The sequence below is a fragment of the Thunnus thynnus genome, chromosome 1 (genome assembly GCF_963924715.1).
Source record: "Thunnus thynnus chromosome 1, fThuThy2.1, whole genome shotgun sequence".
In the NCBI taxonomy this organism is placed as follows: Eukaryota; Metazoa; Chordata; class Actinopteri; order Scombriformes; family Scombridae; genus Thunnus; species Thunnus thynnus.
The window spans coordinates 5,120,224-5,145,781 of NC_089517.1; the positions used below are offsets into that span (position 1 = coordinate 5,120,224).

Sequence of the window (25,558 nt, forward strand, 5' to 3'; positions counted from 1 at the left end):
TTAATTTCAAACATTTCATTATTTTCTCCACATTAACTTCGAAACAACCTCATAAACCAAAGAGTAAGAAAGAGCATGCTCGGGCATGCAATGATGTCACAACATGATGATGCCACTGGGTGCGAAGTATAAAACATACAGTAGCAGAGAGAGTTTCTTTTTATATCATTCATAAACTCAAGGACATTTTTCGGTATCCACTGAGAGTTAAAAGCTAGCGTTTATTTTACACTGCTCTCCATGTCTCACTTAGCCTTGTGTTGCTGGATAAAAGAGACAAGAGGGAGAAACTCACAAACTGACACCAGATTGAGCAGGCTAAACAAACATGCTGAAAAAAATCTCATCCGGCCCAAAAAAAGTGTCTGGAAATGACACCGTAGAAACCCCATTTTCCCTTTTTGACTGGTCCAAAAGGGGGACTGGGAGAGAGAGAGAGAGACAAAACAGTGCATGCCATTTCAGGGTGAAGAGAGAGGGGGGGAGTGTGTGGGGGGAGGTCAGAGGGAGGTTGAAGGGGGGGGAGGGGAGTGGGGGGTCACCTTTCTTAATGTTGAAGGTTATTCGTCTCCTCTTAGCCTGCCCACGTGGGGTGTTTTATCTAGAGTCGGGTTTGGGGTTAAATAAATTTTGAGACGGAAAATGAATAAATACGAGGCACTCAGCATTCTCTCTGTCTTGCAAACTGCAAAAAAGTAACAAACTTGGAATAATAATGACACATACACATATATAGTAGAATTAGTGGTTATAACATAACAGTCTCAAGGCTGTACAAAGGGGCAAGGCTGAATCCTCCTCAGTATGTCAGCAGTTAAATGTGTAGTATGGGGGTGGGGGGGGGGGGTTTCTTTTCTTTTTTTTTTTTGCGTGCGAATGTGTGTTGATGTGCAGGTGGGAGGGTCGACATGAAATTCCACTTCACTTTCACGATAAATTCAGGAAGTTCCTCGAGACTTAAGACTCGTGGGGTCTCGGAGCGTGTCGGTGGCTGACGTTTGATTTCGTCAATCAAACCTGAATCTGATTTCAGATTCTGTGATTCGGTTGGACGGTGAAGTGGCTTGGCATGGCGCTGATTTCCAAATTTTCTTGCCAACGGTTGCCAAGGTGACAAGAGGTGATAATCAGGTAGGAGTGCATACAAATGAAGACAGAACAGTGATGTTAAAGGGATAGAAAAATGCACTTTTTAAAACCCCACACAGCCTCATGCATTGGTTGTGTGTGTTTGTGAAGTTCATAGTGACAAAAAAAAAAGAAAAAAAAAAGAAAAGAATAATGACGGAGCCCTTTAAAATGGATCTACTCTTGCAGCATAGTTCTGTATGTAGCGCATAGTGCGAATAGGGGCTGGAGACTGGTGGATGGGACCGAAAGGGAAAAAGGTTAAAGGCAAAAAAAGGGAGTTATTGTCTGTGTGGTTGAGGATGGAGTGTGTGTGCCATGCTCTTGGTTAGCATGTTCAATGTTTCTCATGATAACCAGGAAATAAGGGTTGCTATATTTTTGACTAGAGTGGTGGAAAAATGGGCAAAACTGCCTGTGCCATCTCCAGTCCACGTATCAGTATCCATGCACGTGTGTACCGATACACCACGCTAGTTTAAAGCTGCGCTCCTTACTTTCTTGTGACTCTTATTCAATCACCTTTTTTTTCTCCTATGGTTGCAAGCTCAAAGTAAGCATTTTTAAAAAGGAACAGCGCTCGCATAGAAACTCAAATGGGCTTCAACAGAGGTGAAAAGACCAGTAGCAACAATAGAAAGGCTCTGCTGTGTCCGTCACTCGGGCTGTGGGCTCCAGTCGAATAGGCAGAATGTCCGTCTCAGTAAGTAATAATATAATATACCGTAGTTATCAATAAGTCTTAGTAGATCATACCTGTATAAGCTTAAATAAAGAAGTGAATGAAAAGAATGGCTACTCCAATATTGAGTAAAATGACCATAACCACCAGAATAGAGCTGGAGCCCTAGGAGACAAGAGAGGAGAAAAGAAGAAATTAGTCCAGTTCAAATTCAAATTCTCTTAAAGGAAATAAAACAAGCATTCAGTCAGACTCAACCGAAGTCAAAGATCACTCAGAGGCAACTGATTACCTCAAAAAACAACAGATGGTAAATAAAAAGTGGTTAAATATATGTGATAAACATATTTCCTTAATATTTGCTGTAGCTACATTTGATCTTTTTTGTAAGTATAAGTAACATATAGAGACCTGAAGTTCTTCCAGGCAAGAAAACCTTGTTTTTAATCCCACTAATGTTTGGAGTAACGTAAATAACTAAAAATCCAGCCTCGGATTAGAGCTGTTCTCAACAGTATGTCGTGTTGTTCACTCCATAAGTTTAGACAAGGAGAGTCAATCTTATATTGTTAATTCAATGTTTACACCATTTCCCATAATCCTTAGACCACCATGGCAACGCTGTAGAAGTTTTTAGACAGCAGAGATTATGACTAAAAAGGTGAAATAATGAAATCGGAAGATTGTGCTGGTGAGTTTTAACCAAGTTACGATGATGTAAGTAATTACGGTGCTGCGCTATTACGTTTTGATGGGAGCTGTAGTTTTTCAGCAGCTTTTATCAAACTACAGTTCTTTGAGAAATTTAAAATTAAGTCAAGAAGTTGTTAAATGTAGCACAACAAGCTAGAGAAGCTGTAAACAGAAACGTGTTCCTGAACATGCTCAGTGTTGTCAGCCTTACACAGAACTACTCTCTGGAGACTGAAAATGTGATCGCTGTTATTAGTCTATGGAGCCGTTTCTAAACAAACTAACGTGACCAAACTCTTCATAATGAGGGAACATCTACAGCACAGAGGAATAAGATATATCAGGCTTTGGATACACAGAAGACTTGTTGGTAGATCAGTTCATTGTTGGTTGTGTCTGCACATGAGATTTGTTGACAATAAAGAAAATATTAAAAATCATCAGCCTTATCTTCTACGCCCTGCTGACCATGTTTCCTTTTCCATTTGACTCTTACTTTGTGGCAGATGTTTAATTAGAAATTAGCATTGCCTCTTGCTTCACTCACATTTTATCAGTGTGCTCCAATGGAAATTATCCTTTATTCTTTTGTTATTATTATCATCACTTAACAAAGGAATTATGTAAGGAATTATGGAAAATGTGCATCTTTACTATCAAAATAAAAAAAACTGTTTCTCACTCATCAGTCAAACGTAACTGTTTGTACTCACTGAGTTTGATTTGAGGGTGAGATGCTCTCCTTCCTGCTCCAGAGTGATGGGCTGAGACTTAAGGGGAGGGGAGAGGGTGAGGTCCCTGTGCAGCGGCCACTCCTCCAGCTCTGCCCCCACATTCAGGTTGTCCAGCATCTGTACAGAGTCCATGGATCCCTCTCTGACCGGCCGGAGGCCTCGGGATCGCAGCCTGTTGTTTTTGGGGGCCGGAGAGTCCTGGCCCAGCCCCCGAGACGACTGCGACTCTGGACACTGAAGCCTCATATCGACCGTATAGTCATTCATCCTCTCCTCGTCCTGCTCCGTGAGGCGCGAGTGGGCAGGGCTCCACCTAAGGGTGCTTTCAGCAGTCCAGCCCCCGGTGAGGCCATCTAGCCTTTGGTCAATTACAGCATGCTCGTTAAGCTTGTGGTTGGAGGGGTTGTGCTGCTTTGGATGGTGGTTGGAGTAGACATGCTCTCGAGGGTTGTAACTAGAAGAGACGTGGTCCTTTGCATTGTGATTGGAGGAGATATAATCTTGGGACTTGTGATTGGAAGAAGCATGCTCAGAAGTCTTGTGATTGGACATGTTATGTTCCAAGGCCTTGTGATTGGATAAAATGTGCACCTGCGGCTTGTAGTTGGAAGAGGCATGCTCGCAGGCCTTGTGATTGGTGGAAGAATGATCCCATGTTTTGTGATTGGACGACGAGTACTCCCTTGACTTGTGATTGGAAGAGGCATGCTTGGAGGGCTTTTGGTTGGACAAGGAGTGCTCCCACGCTCGGTAGGAGGAAGCGTGCTCCCGGGACTTGTGATTGGACGAGGATTTCTCCCGTGGTTTGTGGTTGGACAGAGGGGCTTGCTCGTGGCCGTTAATTTGGCCCTCTTGCTCCTCCAGGAGGGAGGGTGTGGTGGAGCGGCTGCTGCCTCCTCGGTCCGGATACATGTCATCAGTCCAATTGTTAGCCCCTCCCCTCGGCAGATCCATCCCCCGCCCCTCCACCAGCACCTGGATCTCGGCCCCGCCCTGATCGTCCACGGCGCTCTGGCGCATGAAGCAAGCATTTCTGGGGCGATGGGCGTGCTTGGGCGGGCTGTGGGGGGGCGAGGTGGGTACGCTCAGCACGGGGCTGAGATCAGGTGTTATTACAGGCGGCGTGGTGTCCGGAGTGCACAGCTCCGGACTGTCTGTTCCCGTGGAGATGACCTCGTGGTCTTTGTCCTTGGCGTCCTGGTGCTTGGGCCTCTGACACTCGAGCCCTATGAAAACAGTTGGAGAATAGCACCAATGAAGTGATCTGGCAGCAATCCACATCGAGCCCATCAGACCTACAGAGTGTGTGTATGAGTGTGTGTGTGTGTGTGTTGCAGTGCTATTAGCATGCAGAGTAACAAAAGGAGGGAAAAGCTGCAAACACACTGAATCTTGTGCGGGCAATCACAGTTGGCTTAGAGAGGATTATGGAAGTGAATACACTCGATTTACTTTAAATTCTCAGACACTAATCCTCTGTAGTTTGGTGTTTATTATGAGATCAAAATATGAATGGAAACACTGAGCTTAGCGCACACTGTAAATACACATACTTTATATTTTATTAAATCTGTAAAAGCTCAGATACTTATAAATGCTTTTATGCAGATTAAAAATTAAGATAATGTTACATGATAATTGATACAACCCAGGTCTCTATGAGGAAAATGAAGTAACACAAACTGGATGGAAATTTGCAAATAAAGTAAATTAGTGCTGTAGAAGATCTTAAACAAACTTAAACTAAATAAACCAAATATTTGAGAATGAGGAAACAAGGGTGGTGTACAAAAGGAAATGTAATACTGTATATTAGTATAAATATATTTTTGAATATAAGCAAGTTCCTTACCAGAAGCATAACATTATTACACAAACAGCACTATAGCTGATGACTTACAGCAGTATAAAGCATCACTTTGGTATAAGTGGTGTTTGGTGTTTTGAGCTATAGTATATATATATATATACTTGCAGAATAATGACTATGATGCTGGATAACTTTAAAGCTTCACTAATTTATATTTTTATATTAATAATTGATCAAATGACCACGTGTAATGTAAAAATTGTCACTCTTAGTGATGAACCCACAGAGAAGTATTATCCAACTTTGCAGTTTCCCTCAACTCTACGGAGCATTTTAACATCTTTTCTGTTTGCTTTCTCGTTGCCTAAATTCTCAACAACCACAGGCAGCTGTTTTCAGCTAAAAAGCTCCCAAAAACGCTCTGTACACTACCTGCTCAGCAGCACAACAGCAGACAGTTAGCTGTAGACTAGCTGGTGGAGCATTTAGCAGCTAAAGAGCCAGATAGGAGTTGCTAAAAGAGAGTGAATATTGGACTTATATTCACCAGATGAACAGAAACACGACTCTAAATTAATGATAATTATTTGATATGTACACAAAGATATTCACATATATAAAATCACATGTTTACCCACATATACTCAGCTCAAAATGAATTTAAAGTGGAAGATAAACAAAATTATATTAAATAAAAATAACGAGGGACGGAAAGGCAACTACAATGTAAACTGCAACAACTTTATACGCTGATGATGTGTGAATGTTAATTGCTTGTTCTGCTGCCACCAAGTGGCCAAAAAATCAATAAAAATCAATGAATGCAGCTTTAAATGAAAACTTTGCAGGATAAGAACCACACCGATTATTATTATTATGACTTTTAGTATCATGGTTAATTATTAAAGTCATATTTCACATATTCTGTTGATAATAAACAGGAGGGTGTGGACTCATGAACCGCTCATTTACTGTGTGTAAAACCAGCAAAATGAACATTTGACAATTATTAATTTAATGTTCAATTATGTTTAAATCACTGTGCATTTTAAATGGATTTCCATTTAAGGGTTTTATGTAAGCTACAGGCCACCGTACTGCGTGATACAGTACGACACAGCTGCTGAACTCCAGAGGAAACAAATATATGTAATTATTTTCTATGAATATAGTCACAGTTTAAAAATAAGATTAGTATTTCAGATTATTATGATATTGGCAATCAGCAATTTTTATTAGCATTAGTTTTGGTTGCAGATTTTTAAATTTTTCTCAAACTTGACATGTCGTTGCGTCATATCACACCTAAGAGCAGATGGGAAATATTCTCCTCATAACACACATGAATCTGTCTGCTGAGGCATAAAAAGAAAAAGATTTGTTGTATTTTTGTCTCTTCATTCATTTATCTGGTATTTTTATTGGCTGGTGTTTACAGATGAGGATGTTTACATGTGTCACCGCATAAGTCTCACTGAAATAAAAGGAACACTGTCCAGTATCACTTTAACAGAGCAGCGTGTGTTGAAAGCTGAGATTTAATTAAAATTCGACACACTTCTGCTTCTGTTGTCCACTCACCGTTCCCATAGATGTGAAAGGAAGGAGAGAGCTCCTTGGCAGCTATCCGGGCCAGTCGACACTCTTCCGTGGCCTTCTGCGCCACTCCTTCAGCTGCCTCCGCCTTCCCACGAGCGTGGCTCATCCTGAACAGGACAGGTGGAAACACTGCAGTGAAACAGCCTGTAAAGGTTATTATCTACTCTGGATCTACAGTATATCGCTCTGCTTTGTTCACATATTGCTTTATAATAAAATCACATCCAGGTAATATGTTTAACTTATTTAAAGAGGACCTATTATGCTCATTGCAGCTCTAAATTTTTATTTTTGGACTCCACTAGAGTAGCTCTGCATGATTCAAAGTTCAAAAAACTCCATATTTATCTTATACTGGCCCTTTATGCAGCCTCTCAATATACACAGTTTCTCTTACACTCTGTTTTAGCTCCTGTCTCTTTAAGGCCCGCCTCCCGATGAGCCCGCTCTGTTCTGATTGGTCAGCTTTACATATCAGAGTTGTGTCACTTTACTGTCATTGCAAACCATTAAAAGCTTTGATGAAAAACTAATGGGAGACTTTTATTGTGAAGAATTTACAGGAAGTAAAAACGTGCTCCTCACTGACTTAGTGGAGATTCGTTAGTGGTGCTAAAAACCGGTCGAAACAACAACATATGGAGCTATTTGTTCAGCGGATCAGTTAGAAATAACGCAGGGAGGAAGAGTACAAGCAGAAACAGCCACAGTGATGATGATGTTTGATGAAGAGCTGCAGACGACCAGCACAACCTCTAACAGGTAAACTACTTATTTTACTTTGTTGTGCTGTGTAATGGCGTCATGGCTTGGCGTAACTACTCTCGGAGCGGAGTAGCAAACTCGCGCGCTGTGCACGTAGCAGATGTCCATATAAAGAAATCCGTCACAAACTGACGTCAGCTTGGGCCGACAGTAGAAAAAACCGTTGGAAACCGAGCGTTCAGAGCAGTCTGAAGCTGCTGCTTTTTGCTAACAGGGATTAATGCTACATACGTTTACCTCGTTATTTGACACGTCGGCCACTTTTAACACGAACAACCGACATTGTGACATTATATATAAATATATATATATGTCTGAAAATAAGGAAAAGCATAATACCTCCCCTTTAAGCTTAGATAGTCAGTAAACTGTAATATGCAACATTTTTGAAACGTGTTGATTTAGTTTGTATTCTTTGTTTCGGATGTTTCAGTGGGTCAGTTTTGAAAGAAGAAAATGGACTGACATGGAATAAAGAAGAATAATTGAGAGGTGGCATTTTAATGGGAGACTGTGACTTTGTCATTTTAGCCTCTACATGAAGACGTGTAGAAAACAAATATATTAGCTCATAGAAACAGCCACATGTCAGTATTATCAAATTTTGCGACAGGACCCAGATGTATGGAGCACTTTTTGTTTCACAATCCAACATTCAATGTTTTGGCACAGAAATGATTCCATACCTCCCCGACTGTAAAATCTTACCTCGACATGGCGATCTCTGCTTTCTGCTTGGCGATGTCCGCGGCCTTCTCAGCAGCTTCAACAGCTCGGTCCACCTTCTCTCTGATTTTACTGGCCCTCAGTGGAATCAGGTTCTTACGTTTGCCGCTCACCAGCACGTTCTGCTTGTACTTTCCCTCCTCTTTGGTGCCATCGGGGAAGGTGGTGCATCCGTATCCGTGCCTCTTGTTCGCCGCCCACTCGCCTGCATAATGCAGGCCGTCCGAGCGCCGACTGATGCCCCAGCCAGCCCGCTGGTCGCTCCGCCACTCACCAGCGTACATTTCTGTGACAGTGGCGTCAACGGGGGCGCCCTGTTCACTCTCACTGGCGTTGGAGTGGATGTCAGACGCAGCAGAGCTGACGGTGCTCATGCCAGCCTCGCTGCAGAAGGAGCTCTGTTTGCTGAGCTGACTGGCCAGGGAGCTTTTGGACTCGGAGCGCCGCAGCTTCAGGCCACTCAGGATGGATTGGCGGAAGCGACCTTTCCTCTTCCTCTGGCGTTCGGCTTCGCTTGGAGCGGTCAGAGCGAACCCTCCTCGGCCCACAGGGCTGCCGGCCAGCCCGGCCACCACCCCGTCCGTGGGTGTGGTGGCAGTGCCGTCCTCCAGCACAGCCGGAGGGCCGTGGCTGTGCTCGGAGCGCAGGGAGTTTATGGATGTTCGCAGAGGGAAGAGGATGACGGCTGCCATGCCGTACGGCACACTCTGCCGCACGCCATATCCATGACGCATCCCACCAAGCCACTGACCTTGATAGGTTCCTGAAACACAAACAGAGACACAACAAGAGTCAGAGGAAGACATCTGACAAGTGTTCATGGGAGCTTTTTCCTTGTTTTTATTGAAGGTCAAAGGTCAGGGGTTCTCACATGGTGTCCATGATGTAAAGATCATAAAGCGTTTTAAAGGTTCCATTAAATGGATTCATCACCTTCTTAATGTGATGTATTTCCTGTTGAAACAGGTCACTGAAGGGTCGAACTTAAGTGCAAATTAATGAGCTTTTAGTTACAGTAATGAGAGAAAGATTGAAGAAAGATGGATTGTTAAAAAGTTTGTAATGATTTCACTGGTTGGACTTTTTAGTTTCACCTGCTGCTGCAGCATCAAGAGGAACAACAGCAACATATCTCACTTTACTCTGATGCAGCTTAAATGTCAGTTTTAACACATTTGTAGAAATTGTTTTTTATTGTGATAATATCTTATTTTCAATTTAACTAAAATTAGCTTTATAAGTTATTTCCAGTCTGACTACGGCAGCATGTTGCTGCCATCATGACAAAAAATGTTTTCGTTAGTTTCTTGTTATAACAGGAAAAGTTTCTTGTTTTAACGAAATCTTTTTCACGTTATAACTCAGTAAAGTTTTCACTGCTGAGTTGCTTATCATGACGAGAAAAGTTTTGTGATACAACAAGATAAAGTTAGATATTGTTGTCAGGACCAAGGGAAATGTTTTTTGTAAATACTGAATAATTTCGTGTCTTGTAATAAATAGAAAATATGTCATAATGTGAAAAATATGCAATGAGAAATTGTCACGGTGGCAGTAAAATGCTGTCGTACCAAACAACCTATAAAAACTGAAAATAAAAAATGTAACAAGGTGTCAGTCAGACAGGTGTTAACAACAAATAAATAAACTTTTAACAGTTGAGGAGTGGTTGGATGTTGATAGAAGGATGTTGAGATGTGAACACCGTGTCTGAGTGTGTTTCAGTGTAACTCTCCTCAGGTCTGTGTTACACCGTCTCTGTTAAACAAGCAGACAGTCTGAGGTGAACTCATCTGTAATGAGGGAATACTGGTTTCCTCATGAACTGCATTTATTCAGTGAGTCACAGGGACTGGACCTGGTTCTCCTCACGGCAGGAGATTCAGACAGTGAGCGGGATTCAGGCTGTCACCAGTAACACCAGTGATGACGAGGCAAAGAACAAAATGGCCGCACAGGTGAAATGTTGTGACTTTACTGACGGGACCTTTGACTGCATCATCGGTTCTTCTGAAATGAGCAGCATCAGTTTGTCAACTTCTGAGATTTCTCTGCAGGTAAGGATATATTTGGTTATTTTTACAGGTGGTTTTGATTTCTTCACTGTTGATTGATAACTCTGATCAATACATTAGCTTAATAACTATTAGCTGGATCACCATGATTTTATATTTACTGGTTCCCCTGAAGAGAAATGACTTTGTTTTCTATGTGATTAAAGTGAGACTGAAGAAAAAGTCCGTTTTATGTTAAATTGATTATTATATGATGATTTAAGGGCCACAATATTAATATCTGATGATTTTTTCTGGATGAATGATTATAAAAAATTTGAGCTGTTGTTTCAGGATGGGAATCTTGTGTGAGGCTGATCCATGCTGGTCCATGTGGGTTGAGAACATGTTTGTGCATGACACAATGAATAATTAAACTATTTTATTTTATATTTTATAACTGACTTTGATGATCCTCTGTACTTTCCTCTAGCGCCACCACGAGGTTCACATGTGTGGCTTTAAATGAAATATCTTGACAATCATCTTCAACTATATAACACTGTACAGATTGATGAACTCATGATCCCGACATAATGAATTGTAATTTGGTGATCTCCTAAGCAAATGCCTGCTAAATATCAGCATGTTTGCATTGTTGTTGTGAGCATATTATCATGCTAATGTTAGCATTTAGCTCCAAACATCCAACTCGAGTCTAAAAGTGCAAGTTTGACTGCAGTGTATCAGCTGTCTGTTAGCTGTGATGCAGCGCGCAGACTGGATGCGATGACGTATGTCAAGTCGACGGATTCTATTCATTTTCTATGGCGAGCAGGAGATGTGGCCACGCAGTGCATGATGAATACGGCACCGCAACTTAACGGACAGGTCGCCGTATCTGTATTTGCATAAATACGACTTGACCTCAACTTTATGCAAATGTCCAGCGCAACGCACCCGGCTCACGAAACTCAGTACTGATCAAATATGAATCAAGATTCTGTTACTTCATTGCTTATTTCTCACCTCAAATGTTTTCAGAAACATATTTTAGTGCGAAGTTAGGCTGTAATATGAGAACGTTTTGGACCAGGCCGCCAAAACCAAGCACGTCACCACCAGCCGGAGCGTTTAGTGGTCTAGTGCGTCCAGATGTGTCCTCGGTGGAGGCGGTCTGCGCACCATATAAGCTAGCTAGGAACAAACGCACCGACCGCTTGTGAGTGAGTGTGTCTGTGTGTGTGTGATTGTGTTCAGCTCAGCCTCTAAATGAACTCAGAACTCACCAGAGACTCTGGTTCATTCTGTTACTTTCCTCCTCTCCATCTCCTTTTTCTTCTCGTCTCTGTACATTTATGAAGCAGCTGCAGGGTACACCTGAATTTTTCACTCAACTTGAAACATTCTCAACTTGCACAGAAGCGTTTTCACTTCAGTTCACACTGTAGTGGGTAAATCTTTGTCCTTCTATTGACTTTGTATGCAATAGCGTTGCGTGTAAAATTCTCTTTTTTGTTTTGTCTCCAGTCTTGTGTCAGTTACATTCCTCACACCAGTTTCCACTGAAACTTCCGCTGTTGTACTGTTTGAAAGTTAGGAAAACATAATGTAACCCCGACCAGCAGCACATTTAGGGTGAGTATCTCTGTTGGTCTCTCAGTGTCTAGAATTTCAGAGGTTTTGTTGCACATGTGGCACAGCTGTAGAGGCTCTTTGGGCCTGATTGCTGCAGAGTTTTGACTTCACTCCAATTGGCAGAAACTAACTTTTACTTGCCAGAGATCCCAGCTTCTAATCCAGAGTGTGTCATTTTTCATCATTATTTCAGTTTTTTATCATACATCGCTTCAGCAGTAGCAGTGTAATTCCAAATATGTGCTCATTTAATTGACACTCTACATGAATGTCACACATATTCTTTATCTTCTCGGGAGGTACAACGCTGTGTTATTGTGCTTCCTCAAAAAATTACCATAAAATTTAACAAAGCAGTGAAAAACAGTAAAAGCATCACAAAGGGATGGTTTATTGCAGGACTCTCGTCTTGGAGCGCACAGATTTATCTGTTAGTGTGTCTGTGTAATATTACCTCTGGAGTTTTTGTGTCTTAACTCTTTCAAATTTACTGTAAGATCAATTTGCATTCTTCCATCAGTTTTTTTCCTCCTTCTTGTTGTGTGTAAATGTTTATGTGGTTGCTACACAACACCAGGAATGAAATCTCTGAAATATTTCAGTTCCAGACTGAAGCATATTGGCACAACAATAAAGCTGTGAAAATAAATCATCAAAGAAACAGTTGAAATAAACACAGAATACCACAAGATGTTTGGCATTTCTTAGACTGCAGAGAAGTACATATGTACTTTCCTAAAACTGGCCGGGCGCGAGTATTTATTGAGTGAATCTGATGTCTTTATCCCTGAGCTGTTAAGATTTGGCAGGTGGGGGTGTGTGGAAGACAAACATAGTACAAGCACAGTGGAAGGGAGGACTAAACTCTGTGTGAGGCGTTGAAGTGCAAATCAACAATTTGACAGTTTCATTATTTGTAAAATGTAAAAGCAGGCTTGTTTTTCACATATCCTCATCAATTAGGAATAAAACATCTTCTTCTACCACAGAGGTTCCAACATGTCAGGTCGTCTCCTCCTCATCCTCCTCTCCATCCAATGAAAAATGTCAACTGCAATCGACACCCAGACCTCCAGGAAGGAGGAGAGCTCCCCCGAGCTACTTAACTGCTGGCAGGGAGAGGTCTACGTCTTACGCCCTCCATCCTCTCCTCAAATCCCCGAGCAGGAGAGAACAAGAGGCGAAGCGGATCCCGAGTTTCATATTTCAGCCTCCCTGTTCGACTCGCGACTCGTTAGTTAAATTTACAGGAGAGCTGAGCGGCAGTCTCTCCCTCTGTGACGAGTAGAGAGTTTTATGTCATCAAAGGCGTTTTAACAGCTGTCTGTCTGCAGTTCCTTCATGCAATCTGGGCTCACAAGCAGTACGACTGACTCATCGATTAAGGAAGGTGTCTGAAATTAAAAAGTCAATCAAAAGGAAGGCAAAGTGTCTTCACAAGAAAAAAAAAGAAAGTGCTAAACTACATTTCAGCAGGAAATTGTAGATCTGGATATTGGTTGAACATTTAGATTAAAGGTTTAAATCAATTTCTGTCAAATAGTAAAATTAAACCCAATCTGAGTTCTCTCTCTGTCACATGATTTTACTCTGGTCTCAGCCCAAACTGACACATCATCCCAATGAATTACCTCATTTAAACTTTAATCACTACATGTCATTCTCTTAACTCAGATGCTTCATGTTGAACATACATGCTTAAAGTGTCTCATTTCTACGGAGCCCAGCAGGTTTCACTGGGTGAAAGATGTACATAAATGAGTAATTTGTGTTCTTTCATTAATAATTAATATGTATCAATTACTATAATATGAAGTTAATTAATATTGTTAACATTAAGAGGTAAAATACAAAATATATTAAAATATTTAATTCCAAAATTGATATAAAACTCCATTAAACCCAATAGTTTCATTTAGATTCGATTTTCACAGATTTCACTGTTTATTTTGCAGCATTAACTTTTTTTTCCGACCACTGGGGGGCAGCGAAACAAACTGTAAACATAACATTTATGCGTTGAAGAGAACATATTCTGCACATTTCCAGGTCTATATTTTTATACTGGGGCTCTACTGGAATAGCTTTGCATGATTTACAGTTCAAAAAACTCCTTATTTATCTTCTACTGGTCCTTTATGCAGCCCCTCAGTTCAGCCTCTGTCTGAAACAGGCTGTTTTAGCTCTTTAAGGCCCGCCTCCTGATGAGCCCACTCTGTTCTGATTGGTCAGCTTCAGGAAGCTTCCTCCAGCAAACAGAAAGATTTTGCTTCTTTTTCTCGTTCTTTACTCAAAATTCAAACTTATCAAATATATCCGTAAATGTTGGAGCCCGAATCCAATCTGAAATATGCGAACGAACAACGCAAACAACACATGGAAACACCTTGGCAACAGAACAACAACCTCAGCAACCGAGGATATGGAATGGGAGGCCATTTGTGGGCATGCACGAACGATCTGATGTCATCACGAGGAGGAAGTATAGGTAACTGTAAACAATTGCTCAGATCAGGCTGTTGCCCTGGATCTTGACTTGCAGAGAGCTCTTTTAGAGATGTTAGCTTCAAGTTTTGGAACTTTGACCATATTTAACGTAGACATCCAACATTATAACAGTACATTAATGACAGAAAATCACAAAAAACATATATCCCTTTTAATACCTAATAAAGTTGAAATGGCTAATGTTTTAGCAAACAATTACCTATTTATACATCTGTCCTTCTAGCTCTGTTTAGATCTCCACCAACAAATGAGAAGAATATCTGTCTCTTTAGCTGCTAAATGCTCCACTATGTTCACCAGCTAGTCTCTCACTTTATCTGTCTGCTGTTTGGAGCTGAGCAGGTAGTGGACGGTGGGTTTTTAGACCAAACAAAAAAGCAACAAACGGTTAAGATGTGGTTTGTAAAACCAAAACATGAGCTGAAAGATGCTATAAAGCTCATTTGAGATGTGTTTGTCATGATGAACGTTATATTTCATCATGTATAAGTTAGCTTGACACATGACGCTGTCCAGTCAGCAAAATATTCCTGAAATCTTTTACTTCCTTCGCCATGTGAACAGCTTCATTTAACATCAGACAGAGCAAATATCTAATGTTAAACAGGAACCTCACTTGGTTTGTTGGTGGTTCTTCCCAAACTACACTCAGTAAAAATGATTGATTTTAACAAAACAACACTACTGCTGAACAAAAATCAATTGATCAGTTTCTCAATTATAGATGTTTTATGTCCTACGCCTCACCCTGAGGTCACTGTGACAAGCATTTCCTGCAATTATGCTACACATGCGAGTAAATGTCAGTGACATTACTGATGTCCGCGATAGTTCTGCTCTGTTGGAGGTTCAGGAACATGCAGCTTTGTAATAGTACAATTACAGCATTTAAATGAATGTGGAGATTACTTTGTGGGAAATGACACAACTTTGGGTGGTGCCTCCATCAATAAATGAACAGGCAGTCAACAGGCTTTCAGTGTCTGTTTCACAGTGTGCTGTTTTTCACACAAGCTGCAGCCAAGAAGCTTACAACCTGTTTCAGAGTGAAGCTGTTAAGAAATAGATTCCAAAACTCGACTATTCTCAGGAGTAAACAGACTCAGTCACAGTAAGACTTGCTGGTCTAATAGAAGAAATCTTCCTCATTACTGGGTCATTATCAGGATACGTGTTATTTGCTGCAGCAGTGAGCTGACATCTACACTGATCTTTAAAGGTGGTACATCTATGTTTCTGTGTTTATATCATTAAATGACACTATTGTCCCATAATGCACAACAGAGAGCTACTTGCAACTGTAAAAAAATTAAAACCCATACTGGATCTCAGAAAACAATAATGAAGTATTACATATTTGGAAAAACATTTTGCTCACGTTAATTTGTACTGGCAGTAAATTCACAAATTTGCAGTTTGATCGACATTTTCATGCAGCATTCCCTGTTATTTCAAAATGCTTAAGTACATTTATTTCTTGTAAACTGTAAAAACAGCACACAATATTATGTAGTAGATACTGTATAGTATTAGTAGTATTATTCTCAAGTATTAGTAGTAGTATAGTAGTAGTGGTGGAACTGAGACATGGAGCTGTCCATGGTTCTGAAACCAAGTCCTATAGATATACAGAGGTAAATGCTAAAAGGCTGCATTTATGTAGCACTTTTATCCAAAGCGCTTTACAATGTTTCTGCTGCTCACTCACCCATTCACAGACATACTAACACACTAACACACCGAAGGCGGCAAGCTACCACGCAGGGTGCTGGTGCAACCATCGGGAGCAATTTGGGGTTCAGTGTCTTGCCCAAGGACACTTCAACAGGAGGCGTCAGGGATCGAACCATCGACCTTCTGATTGGTGGAGGACTACCTCCTACCCTCTGAGCCGAATCAACTATTGTGTGTAGTCATTGTAAGTTTACTTTTTTCTGCTTGTAAACCTTTTGTGTTATATTAATTCCCAACAATTATCCTCCAGTAACATTTTGAACATCCCAGAATCCTAAAACAGGATCACATGCTGTGTACATATTAACAGTGTACAGTATGTACTATATACTCATTGTAGCAGGACTTTTGCTGATGCATGTTCAGTGTTTTTCGTTCGGTGTTCAGTATTCCTGGAGATGTTTCACCACCATCCAGTATTTGTTTTAAGATGAATAATAAGATTTAAGGACTTCAGATGACACCTACATTATCTTACCTTTGTGCCACTTCTAGTTTTAAAACCTTTATCCAAGTTTGCATATTACTATTTAATAAAACTGCTACTAACAGACACACAATAAAGGAAAGCATAGGGTCAGGTCGTGTTACAGGACAGAAGTACTGCTGGTTTCTGTGGCTGAAGGCAAACTATAATGAAGATGAAGGTAATGAAGGTACAGTACAGTACATTAAGTACAGTCTGCTGTACATACTGTACTTAATGGGCACTTACATCCCATTTACATCTGGCTTTAAAATGTGATTTGTATCTGGATAAGGAAAAACACATGTTAATGTATTCAGACCGCATTGTGATCTGCATGCCATTGGATTGGCCAGACCACATTTGGAGGTGGTCAGGCTCACATTGTGATTGGATCTCAGTAGGTGTAAATGCAATCTGTACAAGGTGACCACATTCATAAGATAAAATCAGCCCACTTAGCTTGACCTCTTCCTGCCAGCTAAAGCAAAAGCTACAAGTAGCAGCAGCAGCAAGAAGTCTTGCTACTTGATTTAGAAATGAATGATGTCCGTTCATGGCAGCAGTTTCCTTGACCTGAGACGCCCCGTGACTGTTGCCAGCTCCGCCTGGTCAATTTGCATATTGCGATCCAATCACAATGGCAGCACAACTGATAAAATGAGAATACATTTTAATACCAGGTGTAAATGTAAAGACCCAGTCACTCGGGATGCACAAGTCAGTGCAATCTTAGTGCTGGTTCCAAGCCTGGATAAATGGGGAGGGTTGCATCAGGAAGGGCATCCGGTGTAAAACCTTTGCCAAATCAAATATGCATATCATAAATCAAATTTTCATACCGGTCGAGGCCGGGGTTACAGACGGCATCCACCGATACTGTTAACCAGCAGGGTGCCAGTGGAAACTATGCTACTATTGAGTGAAGGAGAAGGAGGAGAGGGGGAAGGCATGTCAGGAGGAAGGAGGAAGGGTAAGAGTGTGGAGGTGAGAGTTGAAACTTTGAATGTCGGCACTATGACTGGTAAAGAGAGAGAGGTGGCTTATATGATGGAGAGAAGGAAGGTAGATATACTGTGTGTGCAAGAGACCATGTGGAAGGGGAGTAAAGGCCAGGAGCATCAGAGGTGGGTTCAAACTGTTCTACCATGGTGTGGATGGGAGGAAAAATGGGGTAGGGGTAATCCTGAAGGAAGGGTGTGTTGGAGGTGAAGAGAGTGTCGGACAGAGTGATGAGTATAAAGCTGGAAACCAAGAAGAAGAAGAGAATGAAGGCAAAGCCAAGGATCAAATGGTGGAAGTTGAAGAAGGAAGACTGTTGTGTGGAGTTCAGGGAGGAGTTAAGACAGGCGTTGGGTGGTAGTAAAGAGTTGGCGGATGTCTGGGTAACTACTGCAGAAGTGGTGAGGGAGAAAGTTGGGATGGTACTTGGTTTGTCATCTGGACAGAGGAAGGAAGACAAGGAGACTTGGTGGTGCAATGAGGAAGTACAGGAAAGTATACGGAGGAAGACGTTGGCAAAGAAGAAGTGGGATAGCCAGAGAAATGAAGAAAGTAGACAGGAGATACAAGGAGATACAACATAAGAAGGTGAAGAGAGAGGTGGCGAAGGCTAAGAAAGAGGAGTATGGCGAGTTGTATGAGAGGTTGAACACTATAGAAGGAGAAAAGGACTGATTGGCTGGACTGAGGGAGCGAGCTTGGAAGGATGTGCAGCAGGTTTGGGTGATGAACGATAGAGATGGAGATGTAATGAGTAGCAACGAGAGTGTGTTGAGAGGGTGGAAGGACTACTTTGAGGGGCTGATGGGGGAGGTGGGTGGGGGGCTCATTTTTGCCCCAGGGCCCCCTAATGAGTTAATTCGGCCATGCCAGTTAGAACACACTATATTCTAAAAACCAGAATATAATTAGTATGTAGTAAAGAAATAGGACACTTTCTGTGTCCCATTTTCATACAACATACTAACTGCATACAGCATATTTATATATTTATTTTCAAGTATGATGCTTTACTGTTAGGTATATAAAAAAATCAACACACTTTACTGTTTTACCTGATTGTCAATTAAACTTCTTTCTCTATAGTTGCCCCAAAACTATGTAATTCTCTTCCTGCCACTATAAGATTCTCCCCATCTATTAAAATATCCAAGACCTTAAAACACACTTTTACTTATTAGCCTTTAACTGTGCCTAATCTAACAAGCTCAGCTGTTTCTTCTGAAGCATCTGTATGTGTGCATTGTGTGACTAATTGCCTTTATTATTAACATTATTATTCTCCTCACTGTATTTTCATTCTTCTAATTTCTTTTTCTTATATTGTGTTTCGTCTTCTTTTTCTTGTTCTGTTTTCTTGTGTGTTTGGATCAACTGTGTTGTTTGTAAAGTGCTACATAAATAAAGTAGAGTTGAGAGTTGAGTTGAACTTTACAGAGAAAGCAAAATGTTTTCCTAAGAGTTATCACTTATTTTTGTTTTCCTAAGTATTTTCTTGTACCGTCTTGTCATCACCAGCAATTTATTTTAATCTTTTGCAGCTGTGAGTTGCTCCTCCATTTCCCTTGTGCATTGCATTTTGGGAGAATAGTGCCCTTCAACAGCACAACTAAAAAATCTCTCGTATCTCTGCACTTTTTCGAGTATATTTTATTGTCACTTTTCCAGCAGTGTGAACAAACCATAGACTCAAAACCTGCTTAGAATCAGTGAGTAGTTTTGATTTGGGACACTGTTTAAAGACGGCGCTGACCGTGGTGCTGAAATCAAACATACAGGTGCAGTGATGGAAAGTAACTAAGTACTTTTACTCAAGTACTGTACTTAAGCACAGTTATGAGGTACTTGTACTTTACTTAAGTATTTCCATGTGATGCTACTTTATACTTCCACTCCACTACATTTCAGAGGGAAATATTGTACTTTCTACTCCACTACATTTATTTGACAGCTTTAGTTCCTTTTCAGATGAAGATTTGACACAATGGATAATATAACAAGCTTTTAAAATACAACACATTGTTAAAGATGAAACCAGTGGTTTCCAACCTTTTTGGCTTTTGACGTCTTACAAAAAGCAGTATGTAGTCGGGGTCACATTTCACATGTCTATGAGTTGTTAACAGCTCCACCAAATAGTGATTTTTCCCTCTAAACTTCTCACATGCTTTCATTTCAATAAATGTTCAAATGATACAATATTTCAGAAAAAATCCAAAAACTGAAAACAGATTTGTGTATCAGAACTTTGTTTTTTCTTCTTTCCTCTCCCATTAATCATCTCATGACCCCTCAGATTTATGTGCTGACCCTTTGGAGGGGCCAGACCCCTAGGTTGGGAACCACTGGACTAAACTAGCTAACTGTATATAAAGTAGTTGAAACTAGCTCCACCTCCAAACCACTACTTTTACTGCAATACTTTAACTACATCAAGCTCATAATACTTATGTACTTTTACTTAAGGAGGATTTTTCATGCAGGACTTTTACTTGTAATGGAGTATTTTTATATTGCTGTATTGGTACTTTTACTGAAGGATCTGTACAGGTGTCCTGAAGAAACAAACTCAGGTCTTACATGTTTATTTTTTGTCTGTCTTTTCTCTGTTAAATGAATATTTTCCCTGTAAATCATCTCAGTTACCGATAATTATCCACATTGAGCCTTTTAAGGCTCCAAAAACCGTGTTTATGGATCAGGAGCTGTCCGCGGTGCTGAAACAAACCTGGCCTGCCTCGCGCTCGGCGGGTCTGTCGGTGCACGAGGCTGCATGTGGCTCATAATATGATCTTAATATCAGGTTATTATCATTTTTAATGAGCACTTGTTCTGTTGACAGGCCGCGCGCGCATAAACCAGCCTCCTGCACATTTATTGGGTTGTGGAAAATGTGTCAGCTCGTGCGTGCTATATTCATCTGTCGGCGGTCTTCCACGTGAGCGGAAGAGAGGAGCAGAGCTGTCGCGTGACGCAGTCTTTTTTATTTCTCATGTTTTCCTCTGTTCACCATCTGTGTTTTTTAAAAAATTTATCTTAGACTCTCGTGTTAAAACAGCAGGGAACCTTAATGCGCGCGCTTGCAGCCGGTAAACAACCTCCACCTTCAATGCAGCACCGACACGCGCCGTGTTTTCATCCCACCTGCATCCCTTATTGACCTCGCTCTCTATCATCCGGGTCCTGCGCGGTGCGGGCCGGCCAGCATCGCTTATCAAACGGCCTAGATTAAAAGCCCCCGAAGTGAGGAGAGGAGGAAAACACGAGACTGACAGAACCAGACAGCCAATCAGAGAGCAGAAGAGCCGCGCGAGCTGGTCTCTAGTGACACGCTGACCTGCTGTCTCCCGTTACCATGGCAGCACAGAGGGTGTGATGCAGAGGGGATGAGAGGGGTGAAGGTGTGTTTATATAAATGTGTCTCAAAACAGAGCGTGGTTTAATTTCTAATATTAGACACACGTCCCACATATTTAACGTTCTTAATAATCTAATAATGAAGTCAATTTATTTATATAAAACACATTTAAAAACAACAAAAGTTGACCAAAGTGCTTTACAGAGAACTGAGAAATACAATCCAATGAAAACACAGACAGAAAATTAATAAAAGTGTAGAATAATACAAATAAAAATGGGATTTAAATCCAAGAAACAAAGCAGTATTGCACAGTGTTGATGTCTTAATGATGACTATTAAAGGCTGAAGAAAAGAGAGATGGGACTTAAGACGGGTTTTAAAAATATCAGTTGAGGGGGAGGATCTGTTAACGAGAGGCAAACTGTTCCACAGTTTAGGGCCGACGGTGGAAAATGCCCGATCACCTCCGGATTTTAACTGGGAACGTGGAATGACGAGCAGTGTGATTGGTCAGCAGATGTGAGGGGTCTGGCGGTGGTAGCAGGCTGGTCAGGAGGCCAGCGTGAAGGTGATCTATCCCTCTGATCGTCTTTCTAATATGTGCATGTGGATGTGACCTACATGTTATTTATGTAGCCTACAGCTGAGGCTCTGTAAGCAAGTTGCTCCACTTGCAGCCTGAAAATCAGTTTGAGGAGGAAGATGAGATGTTTTCACTCTCTGATCTCTAAACTGAGGTTTGAGTGAAAATAAAAGCAAGATGTTTGGAGGGAAAAGTGACCCTTTCTTACCTCCATCAGAGTAGGTTTCAGTGCCGTATCCATCCTGCAGACCGTTGCTCCACGTCCCCTCGTATCGGGCGCCGCTGGCCGTGCTCTCCAGCTGCCCGTAGCGACCTTTGAACCCCTGCGTCCACTCCCCTCTGTACTCCCAGCGGCCCTTGCTCTCCACCCCGATGCCATGCCGCTTGCCCTGCGCCCAGGTGCCCTGGTAGCTGTTCCCACTGGGCCACGTGTACACGCCCAGGACCTCAAAGCCGTGGCTCCAGGCCCCCGCGTACTCTCCCTGACCCTGGGGCCCCGTGCATACCCCTCGGCCATGGGCCTTACCCTGCTCCCACCCCCCGCAGTACGACCCCCCGTCATCAAAGTCAAACCTGCCTCCAGTGGACATGCATGAAACAGGTTTAGGCAAATCCTTAGAACGTCAAGAAAAAGAAAAAACAAGGGCCTGGTTCACTCAGAAGCAGCAGGGAGGGAGGAGGCCTCGTTCGAATCAGGTAGCATGGAGCTGCAGGCCCCCGACTCTCCCTCTCCTGTTAGTTTAGGATGTGAAATACCGGCTCCTGGTTTTAGAAACAGCAGGACGTGGCCCGAAGAGCATCACCTTACGATGTAGAAGCAATCTAAGCCTCAGCGGCGAGTCTGGAGTGACGAACGCAGCTGCTGTGCATGCTGCTTCCCATGGGCATGCAGGCTCAGAGTGCTTCTCATCCTCCTCCTCCTCCACTTCCTCCTCCACCTTCCTGCTCCACGCAGCCTCGCAGCCGGCCCGTCGCCTCAGCTGTGCAGCGGGGCGCTCCAGACAAGCGAGGCCTAGGCTTTTTCCAGCAGTCCCAGAGGCCCACACAGTGGCGGTGGCGGTGGTGGCGGTGGCAGCAGCAGCGACCGAGCTCAGCTCAATCAGACATTACAGCATCTCCACATCCCTGCCGCACCGGCAGACAGAGAGGCATACAGGGCAGGGATGCTACCGCACTGGTACGCCATTAAAAAAAAAAAAAAAAAAAAAAAAAAAAAAAATCAGGAGCAGAGAAGTTGAAGATATTTCTCTATAGCATGGCCTGGAAACAAGCAATCCAGGATATGACCAGACACACATCCATAACCACAGCGACACACACCTCAGAAGACATAACGGAGTGTGAATATCTCTCTGGCTCCCTCTTATTTCCTCCCTCTTCCTCCTCTCTGCTCTGCTGTGATCTAAAAGATGAAGCTCTCTCCTGAAGATGAGGACGTAAAAAGAGAAGCAGCAGAAAAAAAAAAAAAAGAAAAGATTATTCCTCTCCTCTTCTCTTTGTCCTCTCCATTTTCAGCGCTCGTCTAAATCAGGATTGTTGTTGTATCCTCAATTCCACCAAGTCATCTGTCCTCCTCTTGTTTTTCGGCCTCTCTCTCTCTCTCTCTCTCTCGCTCTTTCTCTTTCTATGTCTCCCTCTCTCTCTCTCCCTCTCTCTCTAAAATCTGCTCATTACAGGACTGTTCCACCCCAGCCAATACCCCTCCCCCACATACACACACATACACACTCACACTCACACACACACACACACTCCTTCTCTCAGCTCTTAAAGAGATAGAGACGGAGGGATGGTGCGAATAGCTGCATGTACGTTGCTCGCTGCTCTTTCTTTCCCTTTGGGGATACAGCCTGCTTTTCCTAATTATCCAGCCTCATTTCACTCTTCTTCCTCTCACTCGCCTCCTCCCAGACTGTAATCTGGGCAGTGAGCAATCTGTTTTCCTGATAACTGGTGGTTTGTGAGCTCATTGATCCCGTGCCACTCTCTCCACAGCTAGTTGTTGTTAGTCTTTTTTTTTTTACTGTTGTCTCGTAGGCAAACCAATGGACTGTGGCTGTCACTTGAGGAAGCTTTACTGAAGACCAAAGAGACCCAGACTGACCTTTTTAAACAGCAAAAAAAAAAGCCATAAATAATCTTCTGCAAGTGCGGCGCCAAAGTATAAGAGCTTCATCACAGTCTGACAACCACGAACACTCGTCTGTACTGTCAGAGTGTTCATATTGTTAATATTTTTTCTAATCAATGACTGGAGGATAATGGTATTGGAAATCTTTCTGTTAGTGAACACAATCTGCTGGATCATATGGTGACTAGAAAATGGTGTCAAAGAAGGACGAAAACCAGCCTGACAGGATGAACCTGCAGGATTCACTGGGTGTGATGACTGTGAAGCTGCAGGAGTCACATGGAGGAGAAAAAAAATGTAATTTTAAGTTTAATTTGTTGAATTTTTTTTTTTTTTTCTAACCTCTGTTAAAAAGCTAATTATTCTCATGTGCACTGTGACACTTTAATTGTTCTTATTTTATGCACCATTCACTGCACAAAATAAGACAATAAGACATTTCAAGCACTGGAATAAAAATGGTATATATATATATATATATATATATATATATATATGTATTTTAATTATTAAAAAACAAACAAAATAAGAATATATTAGAAAATAATACATATAATATTAAAAATGAATAAATAAATAAAAGTATATTTTATTTTTTTAATTAATTTACTTATTTTTATTTTATTTTAAAAATATTTTTAAATTGATTTATTTTTTAAAATTTTTTATTTATTATTTATATTTTAGATCATTACTTTTTATTTATATATTTTTTATTTTATTTTATATTTTTTCCTTCTTTGATAGTGCTTGATTTGTGATAAATATTTACCAATCAAAAGATATTTAAATAAATAAAAATAATCAATTTCAATTAATCAATAATCAATTTTAAATGAAAGTTAAAACACATTTTTGATTTTATTTATTTCTAGATTTTATATACAGTATGTGTTGTAGATATACTGTACATATGTTTAAAATTGACTCCTATTATATTTTAATTTGTTTGTTTTTTAATGATTAATGTATTTCTTCTATTTTTGTTTTGTTTTTCAACAGTAACTGTAAATCAGTGTTTATCAGCTGTGTCTGTATGTATCAGTGGAAAGTTTCAGGTCGGTGTCTGTTCTCGTTGATGGATGTGACCTTTGTTGCACCTGTAGCTGCACCCAGCAGTGACGTCACAGTTTCCTCTGTAACCTGCTGCATGTGTTTGATTTCTGTGACAGTTTTTATTCTAATTATGTTCATCCGACACCGCTAACCGGTTTAAAACAGGTCGGACTCTGATCGATACTGATGAATATGTCGTCTGAAACGTTCGTGCTCGTTACTCTTCTGCATTAATGAATGAAAAAACGGCAAACGTGAACTTAAAATAACTCTAAAAGCTTTTCTACACAGGAGACACTTTGACACGTCACGGCAGGAAAAGCTCAGGTGTAAATAATAAAATTAACGACGGCTTGAATCCATTTAGCTGCTTCAGTTTCAGAGTCCTGGTATTGTGCCTGCTGACTCACTGTCATGACTCACTGGGACACTTTAATAAAATGGAGTCATGATTAATGTTATTAGTAACGACTGAGCTTTTCCTACTATCACAAGTCAATATGTCTGCTGTGGAAAAAGGCGAGTGTGAACCTTCAGTTAAACTGCACCAGAATGAGCGTGATGATTCTTCACTATAATGAAAATAATAAACCAAACAGTGGAGCTGGTGCACCTATGAAACCTTTAGAAACCATATGGCAGAAGATTAAGCAACAATATCTTTTTATGATCAATTCATTGTTAAAAAAAAAGTTATTTACCAAGAAAAAATGCCACCATTCACTGGTTCTCACCTCTTAAATTTGAGAATTTATTGCTTTTCTCTGCTTTACATCACTGTAACTTGAATATCTTTTGGGTTTTCTGACATGTTACGGAGAAAGAGGTTTATTGATTAATAGAAAAGCTTACAGACAGACTAATTGATGATGAAAATAATTGTCTGCTGCAGCCCGACACCTGAGCACAAGCTGACAGGTGCGGAGAAGACCAAAGGTGTAGGAGGTC

At 41.2% G+C, this 25,558-nt stretch overlaps 1 protein-coding gene and 1 long non-coding RNA gene across 2 annotated transcripts; one reads left to right on the forward strand and one right to left on the reverse strand.

Moving 5' to 3' along the window:
* On the reverse strand, nt 1-23,946 carry jph3a (junctophilin 3a). Its single transcript, XM_067606645.1, has 5 exons — nt 21,632-23,946; nt 8,120-8,900; nt 6,629-6,753; nt 3,217-4,463; nt 1-1,975 (listed from the first exon to the last, which is right to left on the reverse strand). Exons 1-5 carry the CDS (start codon nt 22,011-22,013, stop codon nt 1,895-1,897), a joined length of 2,616 nt encoding a protein of 871 aa, XP_067462746.1. The 5' UTR covers nt 22,014-23,946; the 3' UTR covers nt 1-1,894.
* LOC137194634 (uncharacterized) lies at nt 8,803-13,338 on the forward strand. Its single transcript, XR_010930997.1, has 3 exons — nt 8,803-10,194; nt 11,662-11,769; nt 12,759-13,338. It is a non-coding gene; the product is annotated as an uncharacterized lncRNA (long non-coding RNA).
* Nucleotides 23,947-25,558: the final 1,612 nt, after the last annotated feature.

Excerpts from the sequence above, each read along its gene's own strand:
- jph3a (XM_067606645.1), bottom strand. The coding sequence starts at position 22,013 with ATGTCCACTGGAGGCAGGTTTGACTTTGATGACGGGGGGTCGTACTGC. Across the intron at positions 8,901-21,631 it reads TGAAACCTACTCTGATGGAG|GAACCTATCAAGGTCAGTGG; the intron begins GTAAGAAAGGGT and ends TTTGTGTTTCAG. Across the intron at positions 6,754-8,119 it reads GCAGAGATCGCCATGTCGAG|GATGAGCCACGCTCGTGGGA; the intron begins GTAAGATTTTAC and ends TGTCCTGTTCAG.